The 26,036-nt window shown below is 46.0% G+C and overlaps 1 protein-coding gene across 1 annotated transcript in view; it reads left to right on the top strand.

The window, feature by feature from the left end:
* Positions 1 to 26,036, top strand: part of RAD50 (RAD50 double strand break repair protein) — a 441,934-nt gene that overhangs the window by 269,983 nt on the left and 145,915 nt on the right. The window contains exons 17-18 of the mRNA XM_086931566.1: positions 7,621 to 7,814; positions 10,046 to 10,156. Coding sequence (XP_086787692.1) covers positions 7,621 to 7,814; positions 10,046 to 10,156 — 305 coding nt within the window. The remainder of the gene's footprint in view (positions 1 to 7,620; positions 7,815 to 10,045; positions 10,157 to 26,036) is intronic.

Raw genomic sequence — 26,036 nt, forward strand, 5'->3', positions numbered from 1 at the left:
GATTCTTGTAAAAATTGGTCAACCTGATTAATAAAAAGGGAAAATAAAAGAGGGGCTAGCACGCACCCTTGTCGTATCCCTCTGCCAATTTTAAAAAAGGGGGTACATTCACCATCTGTTCCAAATCTAACCTTACTTGAGAGGCTACTATACATTCTAGCCAAGAGGTGAATGATTTCTAGCGGGGCGCCCATGGCCAATAGTGTGGGCCAGAGCAGTGCGTGTTCCACCAAGTCAAATGCGGAACTTAAATCGGCAAAGCACATAAACAAATTCCCTTCCTTGGCCTTCGTGTACTTGCCGATAATAAGTTCCAGGTTCACGCACTGCTCCATAGTCCCTAGACCCCTTCGGAACCCGTATTGAATAGGTGAGAGAATGTTATTATCTTCAACCCAGGACTCTAGTCTTGCCAGGAGTACACGACTCAAAATTTTTAAAGACGAGTCCAAAAGTGATATTGGGCGGTAGTTACGTGCTTCTGCCCTAGAACCCTTTTTAAAAAGTGGCACAATAATTGATTGACCCCATGAAATTGGCAACTCATCTTCAATAGCAGCATTAAAATAGCGAGTCAGGATGGGGGCCCATAGGTTAATCTCAGATTTATAAAAGTCCACAGGGACCCCGTCCGGTCCCGGGGCTTTCCCCCCCTTACTCTTCTCAATTGCCTCAATCACCTCGCTTAATGTCACAGAAAACAATATTTTCTCCCATTTAAAATAGGTTAAAATATCAATTAAAACATTGGGATTAAAATCAGAAATAAAACCAGGGGTAAATTCGGAATTAAAAATCCCTGTAAAGTGTGCTATCCAGGCCCGACAACTGACATGTGAAGTTAACTCGGGAATGTTATCATTCTTCAGGAATGGGCTGTTTACAGTGTCCCAAAAAAGTTTGTGGTCTTTAGTGTCAGCAGCCAGGTCTAATTCAGCCCATGCCTCATCCTGTAATTCCTTCTTCCTAGTGGAGAGTGCGATTTTATAATAGTGACGCTCCTCCCTGATCTTGCTGACATCTCTTGGGATAGCATCAAGTGAAATTTTCGGCCTTTTTAGTGATTGTGCACAGTTGTCGTCAAACCACACCGCCTTGACCTTCCTTACTTTTCGGGCTTTGTGTGTCAAGGATTTCTCAATCTCTTTTGTTATATTTAGGAAGTTGGATAGCAAGGTTCGTGGGCATGGATTAAAGGACAAACAATATTCCACATCTCTGCAACAATTTGTGATCACATTAGCTACAAATTGGTTGGGGTCAACTTTTATCCATTTCACCCTCATCCCATTAGGTCTTTCTGCCGCGATGTCCTGGATTGGTTGGCCATAGGTGTTCCTTTTGGTTCCCCAGCCCAGTAGTTCCACGGTTACACTATTATGATCACTGACAGTTTGTTCAATTACCCAGACATTAGTATATACTACAGAGCAGGATATCATAATATGGTCGATGAAAGACCGACTGTTTCTCCCATGAAATGTCGGACACTTGTCATTATTTGCGTTCTTGTTGCATTCTAAGAGGTCCAGGTCATATTTGGCTAGTAGTTTATTCAAAGCACCACCATAGTTATTATGCGGGAAATGATTATATACATTAGTTTCCCTTCCCGTGTACTCCTCCCTGTGGCCACAAGCCCCCTTGAGTGCATAGTTGCAGGTTTTAATATTAAAATCTCCAGCCCACAAGATTGCAGCTGGTTTTATTGTACCTGATAAAGTCATATCAATGGCCTGCTCAATTTCGGGAATAATCAATCCCCGTTTACACCCCACAATATTATTGTAATAGTTCACTACTATTAGGTCTCTACATCTGCTGTGGGCCATGCGCAGTACAGAAGCGTGTTCACCCAGTACAACGTGATTGCTAACACGAAATTCGGTCAGTACAGTAGATATCAATGTCACAAGACCACCTTTGGCTCTACCAGCCTGGGAAGCCACAGCCTTCACACTAAAAGATGTATATCCCTCAACGTGTACATCTTCTCTGTCCCAGGTTTCTTGCAGGCAAATGATGTCATACCCCTGTTTGATAAAATCAGCCCACATGGGGGTGTTGACCTTAGAGGCTAACCCAGCTATGTTCCACGTGATGACCCTCAAGTTCTCCTCTGCAGCTACGTATGGTGAGTTAGTAACGGATGTGATTGATGGCGTTATCTGATTTTCCAGTTCATTCTCACCATTACATATAATTGCATCTATAAGGGGTGGATCATCAAAATTCACTGCAGCAGTGTCTATTGGGGATTCCTTAACCGTGTTGACATCCATCAATCTAAGTTCTTCAGTTACCGGTGGTCCAGCAACGGAGTTATCCCCCAGTCAATCGTTTTCATCTAATGAATTAAATATCTGGAACCTGTTAGATGTTGGGACTGCATATTGGCCATAAGCACTAGTACCTAACACAGGAACATTAGAATTATTAAGATAGTTTGGATTTAATATTCTAAATAGGTTCGGTGGTTGCTGTGGTACATATTGGATACTTTGGCCATGGGGAAACATTGAATGCCTGACTGGTTGCACTGGTGCCTGTTGTACAGGTGGGTGTGGCATATTTATTACTCTAGGGTGTTTGAAGTTCTGCACTGGGACTTTAAATCCCACCTGATTCCTATAGAAGTAGTCCAATGGGAACAGAGTAGTATTGTATTCAGTATCCGATGGGATCGGTGCATTCAAGATGGAATCTCTTGCCCATTCTGTGGTTTTATAGTTTATAATTACACAGTCCCCGCTTATTTCCTTTTTGCTGGGGCCCACCCACCCTACCCGTTGATAAACTTCCTAGTCATTATTATGTTATATTTGCCTACTACTTTGTTTACCTGTATATTTTCCTAGCATACTTGTATGACAAACCTTCTCTGTCTTAGCATGTAAGATATGTTTACTTTCTACCTCCTATTATCAGTTTCTTATGATCAATACGGTGGGGCGGATGTAGTACACTTGGTGCATCTTTATCATCCTAAAAACCTTTAATTCTGTCTGCTTTCAACAATTTTCAAAAGTCTTCCTTACTAACTCCGCACCTGGATCTCACAGTATCCCTCTTCTTCTTAATGTGGACTTTGGATGAGTACTTGATCTTGGTGTAGATCTTTTCCTGGCAACGCTAGTGCAGAAGGGCTGTTTAACGATCTCCCCCCCCCCCCCCCCCCCCCGCCCAAAAAAAAAAAGTTATCCTATTCACTAGTGGATTATAATGTGACAACACATCTAAAAGGAATTAGTGCTTTTTAATGGTCATACTATTTACATAATATCCCTTTTAGAATAAACTGTTCTCAAACCAAAAGGCTAGCTTGTGAAATTTTCTGAAAATAAAGCTGATTAAAATACTTTAGGTGCAAATATAAAGTGAAGACTGTGTTTAAGTAAAAAGGGACAAATTGTGAAATGTCTTTCTAAGTGGATAGGGATCTCTTGTAATAAAACAAAAAGTTCAGTAATCAAAATAAATTGTAAACCAAAATATTTAAAATTGATGCCACTTTTTTAAACGTTTTAATGACAAAGTAAAAAAGGTAGCAGGGATCTTAGGTCCCTGGCATAAGCTGCCTACTTTTTGTTTTTTTTAATTCTAAAGAAAAATTAAAGTGAGCAGCCATCTTGTCTGGACATTGGTAGTGGAGGAATGAGCTCAGGCGCACTTTGTCAGACTGAGTCATAATATTTCTGAATTAGAAGCTGGTGGAGATTTTCATTTGATTTGATAACAGGCAAGAACAAAGATAGAGACTAATACAGACAATTGTGCATCAGAACCACCATGGAAAAGGTTCATAGATGAAATGGGTTTTTATAACCGGTAAAGAAATGTACTCTAATAAGACAGTCTTCTGCACATGGCCCCTTCTTTGTGCTGAGCTATGGTTTCTACAGGGTACTAATAATCATATATTCAGGAAAATACCAAGCAATATATTTCAGATCATTCCCCATATTTCTGGACATGCAAAAGTGAGGAAAATTCCGCAAGACATGCAGGGGCTAAAAGGATATCATTTGGTTGATACAGACAGGGTTGGATTCTTTACTTTAGAAAGACAGACGTAAGTGATGTGGCTCTGGAAGGATTGCATAACTTTAATATGAGTAAAGCAACAATTTTCTCGTGACCGAGATAATAGAAATGTGTAACTGGAACCTATGCTTCTTGTATTAGAACATCAGTACTAGACTGACTATAGAGTATATAATCTTACAGAATTTGTGAACACTCTAAAGTAATGTTGAAGGATGCAGCAAAACAAGTTTCTGTAGCCTCACAGAAATGGTTGTGTGAATATGTGGATAAGACTGGGAAATTACTGAATTGGCTTAGTCAAATGGAAGAAGCAGATAGGTGTGTCTGGCATATTAAAGGAAGCTAGGGTTTTGATGCAGAATGGTGAGAAAATGGCAGAATTGTTTTCATAGACGACTCTCACCTTTACATATCCAGAAAATGCCATTCTTGGAGGCAGAAGAGGACATTCCTGGTCTGAGTAGATTTCTGGTGGGGTTTTTTAAGAGATGGCTGGCCTAAGGTAAGCAGGACATCTACCAGTGACCATCAATAATCACTCTTATGCCTAAGACTAGGAGACACCCAGAGAAATGTGCATCAAACAGCTAAATATTGCTGACTAATTCTTAAGGTTCTTGCTATAGCAAATCCTTTTACTTTTTGAGAGAGGAACAAATTTATGTCACATTCAAGAGGATTCGTAATTCGCTTAGCAGTTGTTTTCTAATTATGGGAAATTTAAAAAGCAAAGCAGAAAAAGCATCAACTAGTTCGTATGGTGACATGTAGCAATGTGCACCAAAACATATGACCTTTTATGCTCTTTCTCGCTTATGTTCCAAAGAGACTCCTCTCCTCTCCTCCAAAGGTGGATGTTGATTCTCCATCTGCATCTATCTGGAACAGGATCTACCTAACTCCTACAAGACAGTAAAGGCTTAAACATGTTTGTATACTAGGTTTTCTACACTATGCTCATCAGACAGTGAGCCAAGAGGTGTGAAAACAAATATCATAAACCAGTAGATGTCAGACCAGGTTTTCGGGGGCAGGCCAGTATAGGCAGGGCTACCACCATGGGTCTTTTTTGCTTCTTGTGACTTCCGGTCTACCTTACTTTGGAACTGCAAACTGGGCCAATTGCCCCCCTGATGTCCGTGCCTCTCAAAGTTGCAAGGGTGAGCACTCCTAGACATCCCTGGGAGGTAGTGTAGTGCATGGCGACCCAGAACCCAATCAAACAAGAGACATAATGAATGCATATCCAGCCCAGTGCTATTCTTTTAAGAAAAGAGAAGTAATTTAATTACACCAGAGCAGAGTATTCTACATAAAGAATATGTAGCTATACAGTGAAGGTATTCGACTGCTGCTACGGGTTTAACTACGCAGATGTTTTAGAGTTCAGTACAGATCAAGGCTTGCTTTGGTGAAAGGGCCAGGCATTCTGTGTTTTGTGACCCATATGTCTGTATGCTTTGATCAGACAGTTCTGTTCAGTGAATTTTAATCTAAGCAAAGTCCTACCAAAATCTGTTACACTGGTACACAATCAGTGATTATCCAAAAGGGACGGTGCACAAAACAGTACAGTTCAGTCAATTTCCAAAGGTCTTCAAAAAACTTTATTGTTCAATTTCATGGTTAAAAAAGCCTCAGCAGCAGCCAACGCGTTTCGTTCCTGTGGAACTTTGTCAGGGCTCATGTATGATATCATGAGGTTTAATTTAAATCGTCCCTTTTGGATAATCATTTGGTATCTGTGTCTACAGTGGAGCCAAAGTGTGGCAAGCTCCGGACGTGTGTTGCACTATTCATGGACTAAACTTGTTAAAACTAAGAAATTTGAGTGCCTTACCAGGGTCAGCTGCACTGTGCTTTGTTGGAGGTACCCAATCAGTGTTTTGTTCCATTGTTAGTGTTACCTGAGATGAAATTACTTTGGAGTTCAAAGGATACGAGTCCAGTCTTCATCTGCAGAGTGTGAGGACTCATGTTTAGTTTCAGAGGCTCGCTCTGATGATCCTTCTCTTCCACTTTGTGCTGCGGATCGGGCAGGTCTGGACCTCGTTTTGTGGGATTCTTTCCACTGGTCCATGGTGCAGGTTCACTGTCCTAAGTCCTTTGGTAATCTGTGGTTGTGGTTAGAGCAGACACACTAGTGAGTACCAAGTGTCATGCAGGGAGGTTGGAAAATTTCCAGGCACTCTCGGGTCAGCTCCCATGGAAGGCCAGTTCTTTCATACAGCACCTCTCTCCAGGCCCGACAGCTGGCTTCTCCTACTCGGACAGAAAGCTCCTATTGAACAAGTCATTCCTTCTACCCGCTCAGTAGTCAGGCAGGCTCCAAGGTCTCATATTGAACCACAGCTCTCCAGATCAATATGTAGGTCTGATATGATATCCTTTTACCTCAGGTTACTATTATCTGCGCTACCAGCCCTGGATTACTGAAACGTGCTGAGTACTCTGCGTAGTGCCCCCGCCCTTGGGCACTGAAGAAGCTTGGAACTGGAATCAATTGGAAAACTTTGCATTCCACTTATATACACTGTTTACAGGCAGGGCTGTGGATTCACCATCTAAGATCTACTCCTTTGATGTAGTTATATGTTACATTTCATTTTCTGTCTTCAGTCTTTGTGTTAGAGTGTTGGATCTCCCGTCATGTAGTGATGAGTATGGTTCCAAGTGGAAGAACCCATAACATGATCACAATAAATGTGGAGCTTTGCATCTGGATATCATCAGCAGTTCTTGTTGGGCCACTAAAGGGGGATCCAAAAGGGCCGGAGCCCCTGCCTTGAAACGTCTCTCCCTCACAAAACTGATTCTTTTGCTTAAACTGCCACTCCCCATTATTTCACCATAAACCAAATGTCCACCCTTCAACCTAGGAATGCAGGCAATACACTTCCACCACCTGGGAAGGCTGAATCATAACCTCTATCTTGTGTCATGTCAAACAAGGTGCAATCCATATTGGATCCCACTGGCTTCAGCATTCACACCCTTGCAAACAACATGGAGGTCTTCTACCATTCGCCATTCATACACAAACACTCAACATATATGTGTGGATGTCAGACCAGGGTCATGATCTATAAGGGAAAATGTATAGGAACTGACTCACGGTAAAAAGGCCTGTCCATTACTATGAATTCAAAAATAGTATGCTTCCACTAAGCACTCTCAGTGCATGCCACAGTTACACATACAATAGTATTATGTCTGCTAGAGAATACACCTTTGGTACCCCTTCTTATCTCAGAACCAGGCTTTCCGTCAAATTCGAGCCTGGGCCTTCGCACGAACAAATGATTTCATATGTACTGGAGCTACAAGAAAATCAGGGTTCCAGCTTCATGTGCAGTCAGGTTAGTCAGGGCAGGTGTGCGCATTAGTAACCTTAGAAATATAAAGAAGGCGATTCACCTGTTAAGGAGCTGCTTTATAAACCTTTAGCCAATCAACTTAGAGGATACAGGCCTGCTAAAGGATATGATTAAATATCTTCAGCATAATCTCTTATACTACAAGTTTAGCCCAATTCTCTCACCCTTTGATATTTTTTTCTTTCTTGTCTACTAGTGTCTGGAATGATTGAGTTGAAGCGCAAACGTATACAGGACCAACAGGAGCTGATCCAGCAGCTAAAAAGCACCGTTAATGAGATCAAAACGGAAAAATTGCACATCTCAAGTAACCTTCAGCGTCGGCAACAGCTTAATGAGCAGAGTGTGGAGCTGTCTACAGAGGTCAATGCTCTACTTCGAGAGATACGGGTAAGAATAAACCCTCACAAAATATTTTGTAAATATTGTCTCATGGTTTTAGTATTCCAATGCTTTATGTCTGTTTTTATGTGCAATACTAATTTGGTGAGGAATGCGCAAGATTTGCTTTAAAAAAACAAGAGCGTTTTTTCTATGTCTAAAAACATCTGAAGCGTTTGTTGAGTATTTCTCTTTCTCCAGCACCTGCATAAATGGATAGACATGTCAATCTACTTATGAAGTGTTTGCACTGCTGTGCAGCTAAGGTCAGTGGTCCTTGCACTGTAAGGGGAGGCCATTGTTATTGTCTACTTTAAGGTCTGCCTAGACACAGCTTTATCTGGCTCCTCAGCCACTGGATTGTTTGGCTATCGGTAATCTTAGAACATCCAGGAAGATAACCACTTACCCCCTTCAGCCATTGCTTTGTAGAAGCACCAGTCACATTTCACTCCAAGCGACAGCATACAATGAAAAACAAAGGAACACACACTCGTAAGATTGTGGTGAGTTGGCATTCGCTACAGATGTATTGGAAAACACATAACACCCAGGGTCTGTTTAGTCTTGATGTACACCTATGACATGCAAACACAGGCATGCACAAAGGCTGTTTTTTTTGTACTGTGACTCGGTTTATGAGCTAACAGGAGTGGTAATAGCGTTCTTCAACATTTGCAATTGAGGTTTTTTTCCCTTGAAGGAAGTAGTGGTAAGTCATTTACTACAATAGCCTAGGGTCTCTAACTTGTCTGCTACCTCTGTGATGAAACCTTCAAGTTTTTTAAAAACATATATTTGCCTGTATAGTTTAGTGGCAGTTTCATATTGCCGGCTGCCCTTCCTTTCTTCTTAGACAACGGGCAGGGTATCCCTGTAGGAACAACCATTGTTTCAGGAAGACCCTCTTCAGTGTGCACACCCTTAACATGCTTGATTGCCTCTAAGAGGTTTGTCTTAGACAATCGTTACAAATGCTTTTCCTCTTCTGTAAGCGAGTTTGTATATTCACAATACAGATAGTCTTATTCTCTCCAAATCTTGTATAGTTTATGGAGCTTTTCCTACTCAATGCCTGTTGCATAGGATTAGTTTGCATGCAAGTTCTCAATCATCTGCTTCTGTTCCATCCTGCTTAATACTGGACTAGTCCTTGAACCGTCAAACCAAGCTTATTTGGGTCTACTGAGCCCTTCAGCAACAGATTGGTTCACACCGATCATTTTATAGAGCCAACTAATTTCAACACCAGAAGACCAAAATCTTGGTTATCTAAGATTATTTCAAGTTTGGTTGTGAGGAAAGAAGTTACTGCAGAGACATTTCAATAACCACTGTCTACAACAATTCAGATATACTGCTTCACATAAAAATGCAGGAGTTTGTGGACGTCTTTCAAGGGGCTAAAAGTTTTACTCCCTGTGGTCCGACCAAATGTGATCATGATACTAATAGAAAACAAGGCCATCTCATATTACATTCAGAGTCTAACTGGCACTCGCAACTCATAGCTTAGATGACTCGTAATGGACACTTGGAAGTGGTTCATTTCTCAAGGAATATCTCTATCATAATGCAAGTGTTTGGTACACAGCAGCCTACTGCACACTTGCCCCAAAAGGGAACAGAATCAAAGTGAACTTTTCTTTGTCTTCAATGTCTGGGGCCTCCCTCAATTAGACCTTTTCAAACCCACTCCATTTTAAAATACAAACACTTGTTTTGTAGATGAATAAGAACCAAATTATTGGTGGGACAGTCTAATGATCATGGAGGTATACACATTCGGTTAAAACTTAATTTGTGCTACTTTCTGTAACTAAGACAACATGTATTGTATGCTCAGTCTGAATTTTGGAACATCTCTGTTCTCTCCAGGGCACTGCCATGCAAAGTTTTCAAATGCCAGATATCCTGACTTTAGAGGGAGGGATAATACTCCATTGATCCATTCCATCTCTCAACTTTAGCACTTGGTTCCTTGAGAACTGATATTTACATATACAGATATTTTCTCTGTGAACATGGGTGTCCTGTCTCACGTTAGGTTAATTCCACAAGTTCATAGTATGGGAGTAAGGTCCTCTGCTTTTATTCTCTGGCTTTGGACAAGAACGTAGGATGGAAGTGATTCAAGCATGTGAAAGATACTAATGGTATGTAGTTATATTTATGTTACGGTTGTTTTGTTCTTTTTTGGCTTTCCATGCTGGGTAACATTTAACTATCTTGTTGTCTAGGATGCTAAAGACCAGGTATCTCCTTTGGAAGCTACTTTAGAAAAACTGAAGCAGGAGAAACAGGAACTGATAGAGAGAAAAAATTCAAGCAGCAAATCAATGCAAGAAAAGGTGAGTGCAAATTATTTAGCACTTTAGGAGGTTTGTACCATTCACTGAGCTATGCACATTGGGGTGCTTGTAAATTTTATTGGCCATACCATAGAGCCAAATCCTTTGATTCTTCTCCTTTTTCTCTGGGAGGGATAGTGGGCTCTTTTCTTTACAATGCCAAGAGTAAGGATTTGGTATTTGCGCCAATAGAAGAAAACATAAAAGAGAAAGTATATATGTTTTCACCACACACGTCTTCACTCTGCACGCCTGTACAACAATAACTTTGATAATGTTAGTATATTACAGGTAAGTATAAATCATTTTTATACGTGTATGTGTGTATAGACTTGTGTGGAAATGGCAAGTGTGGTTCCGTCATACAACTTTATCTATTTAAAAATACACCATTCGGTTAGCACAGCAGTATTCAGCATCCATTCTAATATTTCTGTAGAGTCTCTTGGTGTGTTTGGTGCTTGCTTCAATGCTGTTTGTCAGGCTGACTTTTTTTGCGTCTGAGTCACTAGTGGTATTTGTTTAGGGTAGACTTGAAAGTGGCTCGGTCTGTGGTGTCTCCCTGGTGCACCATCTTCTCTCCAGCAGTTTGGAGCTGCGCTTCATTGTCCTGAGTTCTTGTGTGTACCAGATGGCTTGTTTGGGGACTCTGTGGATTCTACCTTGTTTGAATGAAGCAACTTGGTCTGTGGCATTGGTGATCCAGGTTGTGAAGTTCTGGACTGCTTGTTCCAGGTTGGTTGCAGAGTCGGGCTGGGTGTTGTTGAAGGAATCCATCCATTAGGTAGGTCTGTGTTACTTTGTTCAAGCTACAGAAGGGGACCTCAGTGGGGTTGGGGGTGTGAGGGGGTGATTGTGCATGTTGATCCTGCGATGGTGATCCTGCGATGGTGAAGTGAACAATGGAGTGGTTGGTCCAGGTGAGTTCTGGGGCTTGGCCGTACTTGACTCTTTTTCTGGCCTTAGAAATCGGGTCCAGTGTGTGTCCTACACTGTGTGTGGGGTCAGGGACCAGCTGGGTCACGCCCATGCCCCTCATGTGTTCCAGGAGGTTGGACGAGTTAGTGTCCGTAGGTTCATCCGGGTGGAAGTTGAGGTCTCTGAGGAAGATGTAGTGCTTGGACTTGATGCCTAGCGGGGCAATGAAGTTGGAGATGAAGTCGCAGAAACTGGTACGTGGTGCTGGAGGTCTTTAGGCGATGGTGCCCCTGATGGTTGTTCTGTCATTCCATGCTGTAGCAGAATTGCTTTTGATTCTGTATCCAATTTTTTTTATAATTAATCTTTTGAGTCACCCTTTGTAAGAAAGTGGCTCTCTATATACTGGACCAAAGTAAGGTACAGTGTGCATAGAGTCCCCAGTCCCCAGAGGTATGGCGGAGGCTAAAGGTAGATATAACCTTACTCTCTAAAGTGGTAACTTGGTCGAGCAGTAAGGCAGTATCAGAGGACAGTGTAAAGCATTTGTTGTACACAGTCAGCAAATGGTCTCACACACTCAAGAACTGAACTCTAGGCCAATTGTTTTATATCAAAAGATATAGTTGTTTTATTTTAGAACCAACAAGGTATCAAAATATACTTTTCTCAATATGAGTGACTTTAGGTAATTACTTTGCAAATAGGCAATAGACTTTGTAAGTACAATAGCTACAGTGGTTGCAATAGGCAACACAATTTCAAACGCAATTTAACATTGAGCTCAATGGGTTTTTCTAGATAAATGCAATGGATTACATTTATGGATTACGTTTCTAACGACAGGACTGGATCCTGGATTCAGTCCCGGGACATAAGATGTAAACAATTAAGTAAAAGCGTTTTGGTTACAGTTGTGATTTTTAAAGAATATCATTGTATTTTCAAAGTTAACTTTTTCTGTGAAAACCAAGCAATGTTGTCCTATGGGAGGAAATTCAAGTTACTGGTAAGTACAGTTATAATTACTTTTTCGGTTCAGTGATGGGCTAAAAGGATCAGCACTGGCTTCTCTCCTGATCACAAGGAGTAAATCGGAATTTGTTATTCGGCTGAATTTAGATGAATATTTTAAAGTTTCACAACGCCACACTTCGAAGAATTTCCAAGTGAAACCAGTGGATGTTAACCTATGGAAGGAAAATTAGTTATCGGCTTTTAGGTAAGTACTCGACTGGTAGAGTTATGGTTCTGGGCATAGACTCCGGGGTCTCCCTGGGTCGGAAAGGTACAGTTGTTGCACTCTCAGCGGAACAGGGGCAGCCGGGTGCAGAGAGTGTAGGCCCAGTGCAATCCTATGGAGGGTAGGGGGCCTTTGGTTTGTGGCTACAAGGAAGCAGGCCACAAGGCTGTCGGAGCGGAGCTCCTGGTCACTTGCTCAGGGCAAGTGGGGAAGTAATGTAGTGTAGTAGTTGCACTTCCCTCGGCACTCGGGCGACTGGGTTCAGGGTGCTTTTGAGCCGTCAGGCGCTCAATGTTATCAAATGGGAAAGTTAAAAAGTGAACAAAGGCTGCAGGCTCGGGACGGAGATTCTTCAGGTGCGACCATTACTTCGAGAGGTAAGTTGGGATCTTGGAGAAGAGGTAGGTACCCCAGAGGAAGGCACAGGGGGCCGCAGAGCGCCGGGTGCAGTGATGTCTTTTGGCGTTGGAAATCTTACCCTCAGTTTGTCACGTTGGAGGGGTCCCTGGTTCTGAGGCTGCAGGCGTCGTCTTGGTCATCGAGGAGGGTCTTTGGGCACTGGACTCCGGGTCACAGCCGCCGGGGGGACGTCCTCGTGGTCTTGGATCACTCAGGCACAGGCCGGGCTTGGCGGGTGCAGATTGTGCCAGATTTGCGGTTCCTGGCTGGCACCAGGGGTACTGCTGTTTGAGCAGAACCACTGCTCATGGGAGTCCGAGTCTTTTTAGAGGTTCAAGGCAGGCAGGTCCTCTGGGATTTTCGAGGTTGCTGTCTGCAGGAGACGACAGAGTTTCGCAGAAGTAGGTTCAAGGATCAACAGGCCTGTAGGGTTCTGCGGCCAAGTCAGTTTGTGTCGTCCTCTTGTTAGCAGCTGCACAGCAGGTCTTCTTGTTTCTTGTTTTTCTTCTTGTTGCAATCGGGATCTGAGGAAGAAAGGTTCAGGGTGCCCCAAAATGTTAAATTTAGGGGTGTTACAGGTAGGACAAGGGCAGGGACCAATGGGTCCCTGTCCTGGGGTGAGCACTCCCCCTAGCCTGCTCCTCTCCTGTGGGACGCGGGCAGGAGCCTAGCTCTGATTAGGCAGTGCTCCCCATCCTACAGATGGCCGGAGCACGGAGTCGTGCATCACCTCGCCACTCCCACCTGAGGGGTGGAGATGGCATAGTCTGGCACACCCCCTTTCCTCACTTAGGGTTTCCCGCCATTCTTCCCGCCAGAGTGGGGCTCAGAACCGGTGGGGGCCAGTTGCTGAGTGCAACAAGTGGCCTGGAGAAGCTTACAAAGGTGGCATGCCTTTGAAGCTAACCCTGGCCATCCTAGGGGAGGAGGGTTGGCACCTCTTCCCAGGATGTGCATTGTTTCAGGCCCCCGAGAGCAGCAGGCTCTCGACCCAGAGGTCCAGAAACATGTTTGGTGGTGGCAGCCTCGGCAGACACGCAGTCAGGATGCTGGGAGCTGGTTAGGTTTCAGGGGGCATCTCTGAGATGCCCTCTGTCGTGCATTTTACATTAAATCCCACACTGGCATCAGTGCGGGTTTAATGTGCTGAGAAGTTTGATATCAAAATTCTCAGTCTTCAGTTAAGCCATCAGGGTGCTGTGGAGTTCGTAATGACAACCTTCCAGCACCATATACTCTTAATGGCAGCGCGGCACTTACAGTGCCCAGGAATGGCCCTGGGTACTGTAGGGGCACAGGGCTCATAGACCTGTGCCCACACCACTGGCATAGGGCACCCAGCTAGAGGGGTGACTGATAGATGCCAGGGCAGTGAGCTTGTGGGCATGGCACACAGGGATGTGTGCCATGTCGACTCTTTGTTTAGTTCTGTACTTAGACACTCAGCCTGCAAAGGCACTGTTTGGGTGTCAGGGTAAAGGGCCCCTAAGGGTGGCACAATAAGTGCTGCAGCCCTTAGGGATCTTCTCTGGTCACCATGCCTTGGGTACCTAGGGTACCATTTACTAGGGGCTGACAGGTGGCCAGAGATGCCAATTGGATTACAGTTTCAACACAGTTTTAGGGAAGGAACACAGGCCCTGGGCACCTGACTGGCAGGAGCCCAGGGCACACTCAGTCAAAGCACTTCAGCAATTCAGCAAAAAGTTGGGGCATACCATGCAAGTAAGATGGCACTTTCTCACACCCATCCATTATGATTATGCCAAAATAGATGACACTCAGGCATGTCTACCTCACAAAAGCTACGTAGTGTTGAATGGGGCTCGAAAATACTTGAGGGCTTTAGAGCATTAATGTTCGCAACAGTAGAGCTAAGCATAGGAAAAGCGTATGAACTTATCATTGCCTCATAATGCATGTATAGCCTCCATCTGAAAATATCACTTAATGGGTTTTCATTCCAAAGTGAAAAATGTTGGCCACTTTAGGTATGGAATATGATGGTCAGATAAAATCTATATATTAATCAATCATTGCATATAAGAAACACTTGACAATTGTTTCTACCCTGTTGCTGTGCTCTTTCTCACACAATGTGTCTTATTACTTGTAAAAAACGGGGTTTCAATCCTTGTTGAATGAGAATGCCCTAATAATGGCTATAACAAATTAGCAAAATGAATCCAGACATGCAGTGTTTAGAATCAAACCGAAATAAATGCATCTTGTAAAATGCCAGCATGGTGCTGTTACTGAATAATGCTCTTAGTATGCAGTAGGGTTGAACATGAAGGAAGATGAGAGATCAGATGGGCGGTGGAACGACTTCCATGCAGTCACTGATTGAGTAAGTTACTACGGCCAGTGCTCAAGGCCAAGGGAGCCCCAGGGGACTGGGCTGCACCTGAAGGCCAAAAGCTAACATTTACAATGTATAGGATTTGAAGTCGAATCACCGGCCTTTATGAGGAATCTGCATCTCCCACGACTCGTCAGTTTTCCAGGTGAATGGGTTCCAGTGCTATTTTGTAGGTCCAGATTATACCATGAGGTTCTGAATTCTAACCTTTTCTTCAGCATTTGAACCCAGTATTCCATATTGAAATCCAGGGGCTCATTGAAGGCGGTGGTTAGAATGAAAAATGTCCTAGCTATTGAACAGGAAAGTTTTAAAAACGCGGAGGTGAAGATTATGCTGTACTTTCTTCACTTTTATTACAGCAGCAAAGTAAACACAGCAAAGACTTCATTTCCCATAACACTTTGGGAAAAAGTCAACAGTAAATCAGTGTCCAATCAACAGTCCAGGACCCCTTGCTAGCCCCTTGTTGATGTTGCAGCCTCCTCTTTCTTCACTGCTCTAACAGCTGAGCAAAGGGCCTACGACCTCTTGGCCAATATTTTTCTATATTACACTGTTATGTGTGGTGATTTTTCCTGGTATATGGAACGCTTTGGGTGCCCTTATATTTCATGTGTGTTTCCTTTCCAGCGTGGTCGCTCAAACACTTATGGCTCTTCTGCGGCTGCTTTCTTTCAGTGATCCGTTCTATGGCTCTCGGGGGCAGAGACGGTGTGGTCCTCCAGCTACTAAAGGGCACCGCTTGCAGAGCGCAAGTAGCTCATCTTGTTTCCAGGTCTCCTATGCTGGCGCTTTAACTCCCCTATTATTACTGAGAAAGTGACAGCGCGTCCGACCAGGTGCCAGACATATTGCCTCATTGATTGCCTTTTGCTCCTCATGCCTGGAGTATTACGCTCATGCTGGGGTCGATATAATTTGAGCAGCGCATAGCCAGAGTGACGGATTGTTGACAGTCACATGGACACCAGCCATGCGTATATTGAACCCTTCATATTGAAGTGGTTACAGTGGTGTCCTGCAGAGGTTCACTCTGTTATTGACACCTTAGACGGCCTATTTTCTGACTTGGAAACTCCCACCTGTTTTGATGCCCTCTAGATTTGCCTGGTGATCCCAGAGGCCTACAATCTGACACTGGTGACCCCAGTAGGCACTTGCCCAAAGACGAATGATGTCAAGGAGACCTATATGGAGGAGGACGCATGACTTACCTCCCCATCGATGATCACTTTTGCGAGGTCATGGATGCGTCCATCTTGAAAGTAGTTTAGCAAGCAGTGGAACCTCTGGAGCAGAAACTCTTGGGAGGAAAGACACCCTCGGGCTCATGCTCCCATTACCTCAAGGGGACACCTGTCCAACCTGCGTTGCTCCCTAAACACAAAAGAGACCCAACCCTGGCATCGGCATAGATCCTTTTGACCGAAGAAAGTACAGCATAATCCTAGCCTCTGGTCCTGACATAGAATTCTGTGCTTGCCTATCAAAGTTGCTGCCTCTAAATGACGACACTATTTTCCCTGACTCTGCTGGGAACAGTTTAACCTGGCTTTTCGTCATGAAGAATGTAGGTCTTGCGATTTACTAATTTCCGATTTCCTAACCGTGATTGCGAATCTGTAGGCATCGCTATTAGGAAATTGCAAATTACATACATTCCATTTTGCTATTCCCAAATGGCGATTTCTATGGATTTGTTATTTGGGAAGCGCAAAATCTGAATTTTGCACATATGGGCCATAATCTTCTTATATTTTCCATTTAGGTATCTCCTTTTGCATCATACATGTTCACTTATTCAGCTGTACATATTTAAATACTAATGTACAATTTCCAATGTTGTGTAAAAAAAATGTAAGTGCATTGTGATAATTCTGCTTGCTCAATTCTCTGTTTAATTATGTTCCAGTATAGCCTGATACCTTGATTTTCTAATAACTATTTTTAAAAAGTCAGCAACGATTCATAGAATTGGATATCTTGATTTCTCACTTATGTTCTGTGAAACATTATTTGGGGAAACAGTTAGTAGTGAAAGGCTCAAGGAGCTTCTATATTGATTGATCACTTTTGAATGTTTTTAAATTAAACAAACACGGTATATAAGCTCTGTTGAAACTTTGTTAGGGAGAGAGGAACTTAGACCCAGCAATTGATGGCTGCATGTCACCCAGACAACAGCGTGTGCAGTAAAAACCTTACCTTGCTCAAGGTTACTGAAAAGGCACATCGAGTCTACCGACAGGCTTTTTTGCCTGCTTGAGGACAGTAGAGCTTGTGTTCCTCAGAGACAGGAACAACTGCTGTGGCCATACTGAATACTGCTTCTGTTGTTCTGAAAAGACATCTGACCATAAGCAAGGCCATCTAAATACTCAAAATGGGCCTTTTTTTTTTTTTAGACCCGTCCCGCTAACTGCGGTAGAATCCCGAATGTGTGCCCAGCCGCGTCCTAATAGTGCTGATTCCATCGGTGGCTGCGATTTGGTTACACTTTAACTGTTTAGGTGACCTGCTGTTGGTACCATGACGCCTGATGCCCCACTGCGTGTGCCACGGCCCCAATCCATGATGGTGCTTACCCGGAACATAGCGAGGGGAGCAGAGTGCAGCTTCTGGGAGACCGAGTCCCGACCTGATTTACATCATATGGAGAAAGGGAGCTTGACAAAAGGGGGGCACGGAGCAGAACTACACCTTGGCGATCTTCTGGCTGCCCTAGCTGACCTTCGCGACACCTTGGAGCAGGATGCCCGATCACTGGGGGATAAACTGGATGGTGTGGTCTTTGTGGCGGAACTAATGAGACCGGGTTCTTCGTGGACGCACAGTGAGATGCCTCACTTAGTACCCATATGTAACAATATGGCGTCGGCCACTGACACCGAAAAATCCGGGACACAGACTCTCGAGCCATCTCCAGTTAGTGACGTCGGTGACCTAGGACTATCTGTGGGCCCTAGCTTGGAACCGAGCGATGGACTTCCTTTCCACGTCATGCTGTTAGTATCTCTGGTTCTGCTCCAGCCGTGCTTTGACATTGTGACGATCTTCCCCTGCTCTGTTTTGCCGATCGAAATGTGGCAGTCATGTTATTGCGCCAGGTTGGGTCCATCATGCTGGCAGGAAACGGGCTCGGCTGAGGTCCGGTCGCATCGCAGCCCTGCAGACTTGCTGCTGTCTGGGTTTGCTCTGGCATTCCGATTCCCTACGATTATGGATTTGGAGTGCGACAATTTGGTGGGCCATCGCAGTATGTGCAGGACTGGACAAGGATAAATGCTGTTTCCTCCGTGTTGATAATTTCTGTTTACGGGTTCATGAGGGATGTGCGGCACATTGTTTTACTTATTGACATATTGGGCTGATCCTGTGCCTAGTGCACTGTTCTATTGTACTGATTTTAGCAGAAGTGTTTTACATCCTGTGCAAATACGATACTTGCATGAGGGAGAGGCCGGGGTACTGTTAGGGGGCTCCCCTCCGTTTCTCATTTCCTTCTTTGTAGTTGTAGACCTGAACCCCCCCGTTTTAACTTATCTTTTCTTCTCTCTCTCATAGACTTTGGGGTTCCTCTTTCTTTCTTCCCTCACTTGGGTTCTTCTTTTAGTCTAGGTGGGTGGTAGTTCCTTTTCTCTCTCTTCTAAATTTCGGGTTTCATACAATGGGCGACAGGCACGCTGCTGAGGGAGAGGCCGTAGCCGGAGGCAGGGGTGCAGGGAGGGAGGTTGGGGGGAGGGGTATTCTCTGTTTTCTTTCCCTTTTTCAGTCTCTAGGGCCCCTTTTTCTCTCTTGTTCTGCTTGGCTTTTTCTTTCCTTTCTCTCTTTTTCTTATCTTCGGGATTCCGAGTGGTAGGTGGCTTGCTGGATGTTCTTATGTCTCAAACCATAAGGGTGGAAGTTATAATAGAGCTCTCAGCTACAGCGGGCGTGTGCTGCATTGGGGGGCGTAATGTACTATTTACTGTCTATCCTGTTTAATGTGCGTTAGTGCCAACGCCCTGCCTGCAGTGGTCCCGAATGTGAATATCCTGGTTTGTGATATCCCCTAGTTTTGGTATTACTAGATTGTACGACATCGGATCCTGTTCTTCCTTTAAACTCTTAAAAGAAACCTCTCTTATCCTGGTACCATTACGGTGCGACAGTATCCTTGGGCGTCGATGGGGAATTGAGGAGGCGGAATGTATATGCTTGGATTTATTGATTTGCATTGACCGTCTCTGAAATACTGGCCGGCTGTGATTATTCTAGGCCTGATATTGTATTTGCCTTTTGTGACAATAAAGGTTTACCAAAATTTAAAAAAAAAAAAAATGGGCCTTTTTTGTCCTAATATCAGCTTAGTTAGCCAAGGGATGGTAGGGATTGGGAAACCAATGCAGAGATGTCCTAATTTACCATTATAATATTACAAATTTTCCATTGTTCTGTTTGATGACAAATATCGTTGTCACTGGCTTTTTTATTTTCATAGCAGCTATATAGTAGACATATTGTGTGCGCTAGGATAGGTTTTTGTTTTCAATAAAACCTCAAAATAAATTCCTACAGTAAATTCTTGAATGTGTCTAGTTCTGAAGAAAGAGGATTTGAGGACCACTAACAACTACTCCTGTGAGTCTCACAGGACTGATTGTTACCTAGTACACACCATACTCATGAAATGCTCCGTGGATTGTGGGAAGTTGCAGTCCACCGGATTTTCTGTCTCATGTTGGTACATCGACTAATTCTTTGGTGCCATAACTGGGGCTTCAGCCTAGCTTTCTGCGAGCCGCCACTTGCTGCCCCTCAACTGTGGCCACACGTGGTAATGATTTAATTTATCTGTGTTCGTGAAAATGCAACTTTTATGTTTTCATGAACACCTCAAAGGTCACTCCTCCCTGCCTCATCCCGAGGCTTCTGATAACAGGAAGAGGTAGGTGCTGAGGCACTATCCATATACAGTCGGCTATTTAAAAACGTGCTTGGTTTGTGCATATTTGAGGGGCATAGTTCAATTACAATCCTTCACCCAACACAATCCATTTTATTTTTCAGGCATACTGCTCATGCGTCACATAGCTAATCATTTCAGCTAAAATGGGGCTGTCTGGGGGGGAGGAGCTTCGCGGGCAACCAAGATGGCCGCGTGAGCTCGGAGCTCCGAAGACCCTCCGATCCTCATGTCGTCTATCCTGTCCCACGGAAGTGGGAAACTATCGGTGAACTGCTGCTGACACGGGACTCGTTGTCCGTTTGAAAATCCGAGGTCCCTAGGTGGAGTTACGCCGTGTGGAAGTTTGGGGACGACGACGTCATCAGCGCCCCTGCCTGAATCGGTGACTGCGACACAGCCGTGCGGTGGTGGAGTGGATAGAGAGTGACAGTCCTGTCTCGAAGTTGAGCTTGCGGAGTTCAGGAGTTTGTTGGCGCCGCACAAGCGGTCACACGGCTGCCACTGCTCATCGTGTTGGTGCTCCGGCAAGGCCTGGGGACTTTCCCGATCGTGGTGGCCCTCGCCTATAATGGCTGGCAGGGCTGAATCCGACAGAGGGAAGCCCCGGACCAGTAGAAAGTCAACTTTCTCTCAATCCACCAACATAGAACGCTACGCCCACCCAAAAGGTTCATCCGGGGCCGCTGCGAGACCAAAGGACATGCATCGAGATGCGCCGCCGGATGACCCGGCCCCAACCCTCCGGGACGTCATGGGTGCCATTGCGGGCATCAAAGCCGAGATGCACAAGCAACACGAGGTATTGACGCATAAGGTCGACTCGCTGGCCATTGAGGTCAACTTGATCAGGGCCGATCTGGGCAAGACCAATGATCGGGTCAAGTCCCTTGATATAAAAACATCGAGCCTGACCTCGGATGTATCGGACCTGCAATCGGAGGTCCGTGACCTGAAAGCTGCAAACTCGCTGTTTGCCCGTAGGCTTGATGACTTTGAAGGACGTGCCAGGCGCCAGAACGTCCGAATTGTAGGTGTAGGGGGCCGAGGAGGATGCCACCGACCTCTTTGTCAAGAACTTGGTCCAGAACCACCTGGCCCCGGGGGGCCTCAGCTAGTTTTTCTCGGTTGAGAGAGCTCATAGACTGCCTGGAGGCCGTCCAAAGCTGGGAGCCCTTCCGCGTCCTATCATCGCCCTCGTGTTCAACTTTAGGGACCGCGACGCTATCCTGCAGGCATCGAGGAGAGGTGGACCGCTGAAATTTCAAAATGCTGACATTAACGTTTTCCCAGACTTCACCCAAGCGGTGCAGAAGCGGAGGCAAAGTTTCACGGGTGTGAAACGTAGACTACGCGAGATGGGGATGAAGTACTCCATGCTGTTCCCCGCGAAACTACGCATTGAACATGATGGCCGTGCATTGTTCTTCGAAATGCCTGAAGTCGTTGGGGACTGGCTGGACACTTTGCCTCAGCGCCGGGAGGAGCCCGAGGAACAGTCGGAAGGGGCAGCTGGAAGCCCTGATCCTCAGGAATAGAACGATCCTCTGGACTTTGTTCGGACAATGAGACTGCCCAGGCAGTAGTTTATACAGTACTGTATTTTTCGTTACTATCCTCGCTTATGAACGGGGGTACCGGGGGGGATAGGGTAGACTCCTTTCTCCTCTAGGGGGCTTTTCGTAGAGTAGTTTTTGGGGGCGACAGGCACACTGCTAGTTAGGGGGGCTCTTTAGTCTAATGCAGGGGTGCAGGGTGGGGGTGGATGGGTCGTTTGTTTTCTACATGTTTCCTTTTTTCCTTTTTCTACTTCATGGCAAGGTAACTGTTATGCTGCTAATTGTGTTGTAGCGATGCCGCCCTGCAGGGCGGGCATGGGCCTCTACATCGACGATGGGGGGTAAGAAGTTAAATGTTCTGAGTTGGAATGTTAACGGGCTGGGGGATCGTATTAGGAGAGGTGTGGTGCTACAAATGTTTAAGAGATGCATGCCTGATGTCATTCTGCTGCAAGAAACTCATTTGATAGGGAATACGTGCCATGCGCTTAATAGAAAAGGCTTCAAGATGGTGGCACACTCAGGGTTCTCTTCGGGGTCCCGTGGGGCGGGGATTATGGTGCGCATGTCACTCCCGTTTGAGATGGAATCTAGCGTGATTGATGGGAGAGGACGCTACGTCGCCATCACGGGTAGGTGGAAGGGGCGTACCCTAGTCTTGGTTTCTGTCTACGTCCCCCCTGGTTTGCAAACAACTACGTTTCAAGATCTTGGGGGCGCCATTTTGGGTCTGCCCGAAGGTCTACTTATAGTTGGTGGTGACTTTAACGTTGTTTGTTCTGGGACCTTAGATAGACATCCATCCAGAGATCTTCGGAGTGCGCAGTCCTGGCTTCCAGACTTCTTGGACACTATGGGGCTTATTGACTGCTGGAGGCTTCTTCATCCCACCCAGCGTCAGTACTCCTTTCACTCCGGAGCGCATGGTAGCCTTTCCAGGATTGACTACGTTCTGGCATTGGCGGCCCATGCGTCGGCTGTTTCTGAGGCCCGTCTGATGGCCAGGGGTATCTCGGACCATTCTCCGGTCTGGGTGTCCTTTGATTTTGACATCGTGGTGGCTAAGAGGGTAGCGCCGGTTAATCCGTGGTACTTCCGTAACCCTAAGACCCGCGGACTCCTGGCTAAAGCCATTGAGCTCTACTTTTCTAAAAATGCGGGCTCGGTTACGTCAGCTGTGTCCCTATGGGAGGCCTTCAAGACTGTCTTGGGAGGCAAAGCCCTCTCCTTAATAGCCGAGGCGCGCAGACGTAGAGACGAGGACGCGGTGCGGGTGGAATCAGAGATCGAGGACCTTGACTCCCAATTGGAGACTGCCCCGACGCCTGCCCTGCTCCACGCTCTCTCCCTTAAGCAGTCTGAGTACCGGGCCATTGTTACTGACGCTGCCAAGGCTATGGGCAGAGAACAGCAAGGGAGGATATACGATGTTGGGGACAAGGCAGGCAAGCTTATTGCGTGGCTTGACAAAAAGGAGATGGCTTCCCGGGTTGTGCCTGAGGTGCAGGGGGAGGACGGCCTGTCCGTTACCGATCCCAGCGCTATAGTCACGGTTTTCGCCGATTATTTCGAGTCCGTCTACACCTCGGTTTCTGATATGTCTGAGGCGGACTCTAACGCCCTTTTGAGAGAGGTGGTCCTCCCGTGTCTGTCGGACATTGAACGCGACGACATGGACAGAGGTATAACAGCAGATGAGGTCGCATTGGCGATACGCTCTCTGAGGTCCGGCAAGGCACCCGTCCCTAATGGTCTCCCGGTGGAGCTCTATAAAATAAAGGCCGACACCATCGCCCCGCCCCTGCGGGACATGTTCTTGGAGGCGCGAGAGACGGGCGCGCTCCCCCCGGACCAGAGGTTGGTCACCATTGTGGTCACTCATAAGGAAGGGAAGTCCAGAGACCTATGCCGCTCATATCGCCCTATTTCTTTGTTGAATGCGAAGCCTAAGATCCTCGCTAAATTACTGGCCAATCGACTGGTGGGCGTGATTGGCGACTTGGTCCACCCGGATAAATCGGGCTTTATTCCTCACCGTAACACCGCCCTTAACCTTAGGAAACTCCATGCGGTCATGGCGAGGATCCACACGCTCCGGGAGCCGGCGTCTTGGCGTCCTTGGATGCCACAATGGCCTTTGACTCCCTTGAGTGGAACTACCTGTGGGCGGTGCTGACGAAGTTCTGGTTTGGCCCTGACTTTATAGGATGGGTCAAACTTCTGTATGCTAGTCCACTTGCCAATGTTACGGTCAATGGTCGAGTGTCTGCGTCCTTTGCTCTTCGCAGGGGCACCAGGCAGGGCTGCCCCTTTTCGCCTCTGTTGTTTGCGTTGGCGCTGGAACCTCTGGCTGCCATGCTTTGAGTGGTGAGACTCCGCGGCTCCCCAGGGGATGCACCATACAGATCGCGAGGCAGGGGTTTAAATACCTGGGCATCTATATTTCAACCGATGCCCAGACACGTTATGCAAACAACTTGCTTCCCCCTCATGCACGCCTCCGGCGTGACGAAGAGGGGTGGCGGAAGCTACCGCTTTCCTTACATGGACGTGCGGCGTTGTTCAAAATGATGTCCCTGCCCAGATTTTTGTATGCGCTCCAGAATACCCAGGACCCAGTCCCCTCCGGGTACTTCAGAGAGGTCGAGGGCCTACAGCGGGCCCTTCTCTGGGACGGCAGACCGCGTATTGCTACAACCAAACTCACGCTCCCGTGGTATGACGGAGGTATCGCTTTGCCTGATATCCGGAGGTACTATTGGGCCTCCCAACTAGCCTCCCTCGACCATGGTTTTTACGGTCCAGCCGATAGTCCGGGGTACGCCATGGACCGGATGCTCCTTGATGGTGGGAAATACTACAGGGCGCTGTACTCGAGATCTCTGGATGGAAGAATGACAGGCCCTACCAGGACAGCGGTGCACATATGGAGGGCTATCACAAAGGCACAGGGATGGAAGGGGAGACTCACGTTGGCCACCCCACTTTACGACTCAGACCTACTGGGTAAATTGTGGCATACTAAGGGATTTGACCGATGGGACCTCATTGGTATCTCCAAGGTCGACGACATGATGGCCAAGGATATGATCAAATCTTTCGCCGCTTTACAGACAGAATTTCAACAGGGAGCGACGGAATTTTTTAGATACGCTCAATTGCGGCACGCCCTTCTGGCGGTGCTGCCGGTGGGTGAGAAGGTCCCTGAGTCCTCCCCGCTGGAAGATAGGGTGCTGGATGGTCATATGCCGGACAGTGCTATCTCGTTGGTATATAAAAAACTGATTAATGTCCGGACGGACCTCCTTCTGAGTGTGAGAGACCAATGGGTGCGTGATGGAGTTGAACTGGATGATGAGGATTGGCAGTGTGCGGTGTCATCCCACAAGGAACTGGCAATCCCAGCCAGACTACGTTTGGTCCAACTGAAAATTTTGCATAGAGTGTATGTGACTGGCCCCCGGTTGATTCACATGGGCCACTCGGTGGACGGTCTTTGTAGGCGTGGTTGTGGTGAACTGGCCACCTTCATGCACATTATCTGGGAGTGCCACGCGGTTGCTTCCTACTGGAGGCGTGTCCACGCGGTGATGTGTGAGGTGACTGGTGTTGAATTGCTGGATGAAGCCCGGCGCTGCTTACTGAATGTGTGGGGCTCCACGGACTACAATAATGCGCAAACCCAATGGGTAACTTTGGGAAACATGGTGGCAAAGCACGACATCGCTCAGAAATGGGGAGCCACATCGCTTCCCTCTGTGGAATTGTGGAAGACCAACATGGACTGGTGCATGCTTCGTGAGAAAACAGTTTACGTGGCCCGGGGCAAACCCAAGAAATGGCTTGGGATCTGGGGGGCCTGGAATGAATACAGGGGTGATATCTGTCTCCCTCCTGGCACTGCCCCATTGGAGGTATGACTTTCCCCTTAGCCTTTACTTCCAAGCAAACTGCCATTACCTTGCAAATCCTGCATACTTCCCCTCCTGATATCGTCCATTTTGCACTGTTCATACGTGTACTCTTTGGGCTCAAGGCCCAGCCTTCTCCTGTGCTGGGTACTGTCGCACCTACGTACTTTTGCCTTGCCTTTTTCGCACCGTTTCTGGTGCTCTTTTATGGTATTTTAATTTATATTTTCATTACTTATAACATAAAATTAAACCTTGTACGATTTTATAATATGCACTGTGTGCACTGATCATCCTCTTTTTATACGGCTGCCTAGCCTCCGGGATGTAAGGCTGAATAGCCGTGTACTTTGATCTGTAAATAAAGGTTTTCCCAAAAAAAAAAAAAAAATGGGGCTGTCTGGGTGCACATCAGTATATCCCTAAAGCCACTGAGGTCCCACACAGAGCAGCCTGCGCACAATCCCAAGCAATGTGATGCAGGGTGCGCTACGAAATTTCTTTTATTTATTAAGTTGTTTACTTACCTTCAATTATCCA

Source organism: Lissotriton vulgaris, chromosome 7 (genome assembly GCF_964263255.1).
Source record: "Lissotriton vulgaris chromosome 7, aLisVul1.2, whole genome shotgun sequence".
Lineage (NCBI taxonomy): Eukaryota > Metazoa > Chordata > Amphibia > Caudata > Salamandridae > Lissotriton > Lissotriton vulgaris.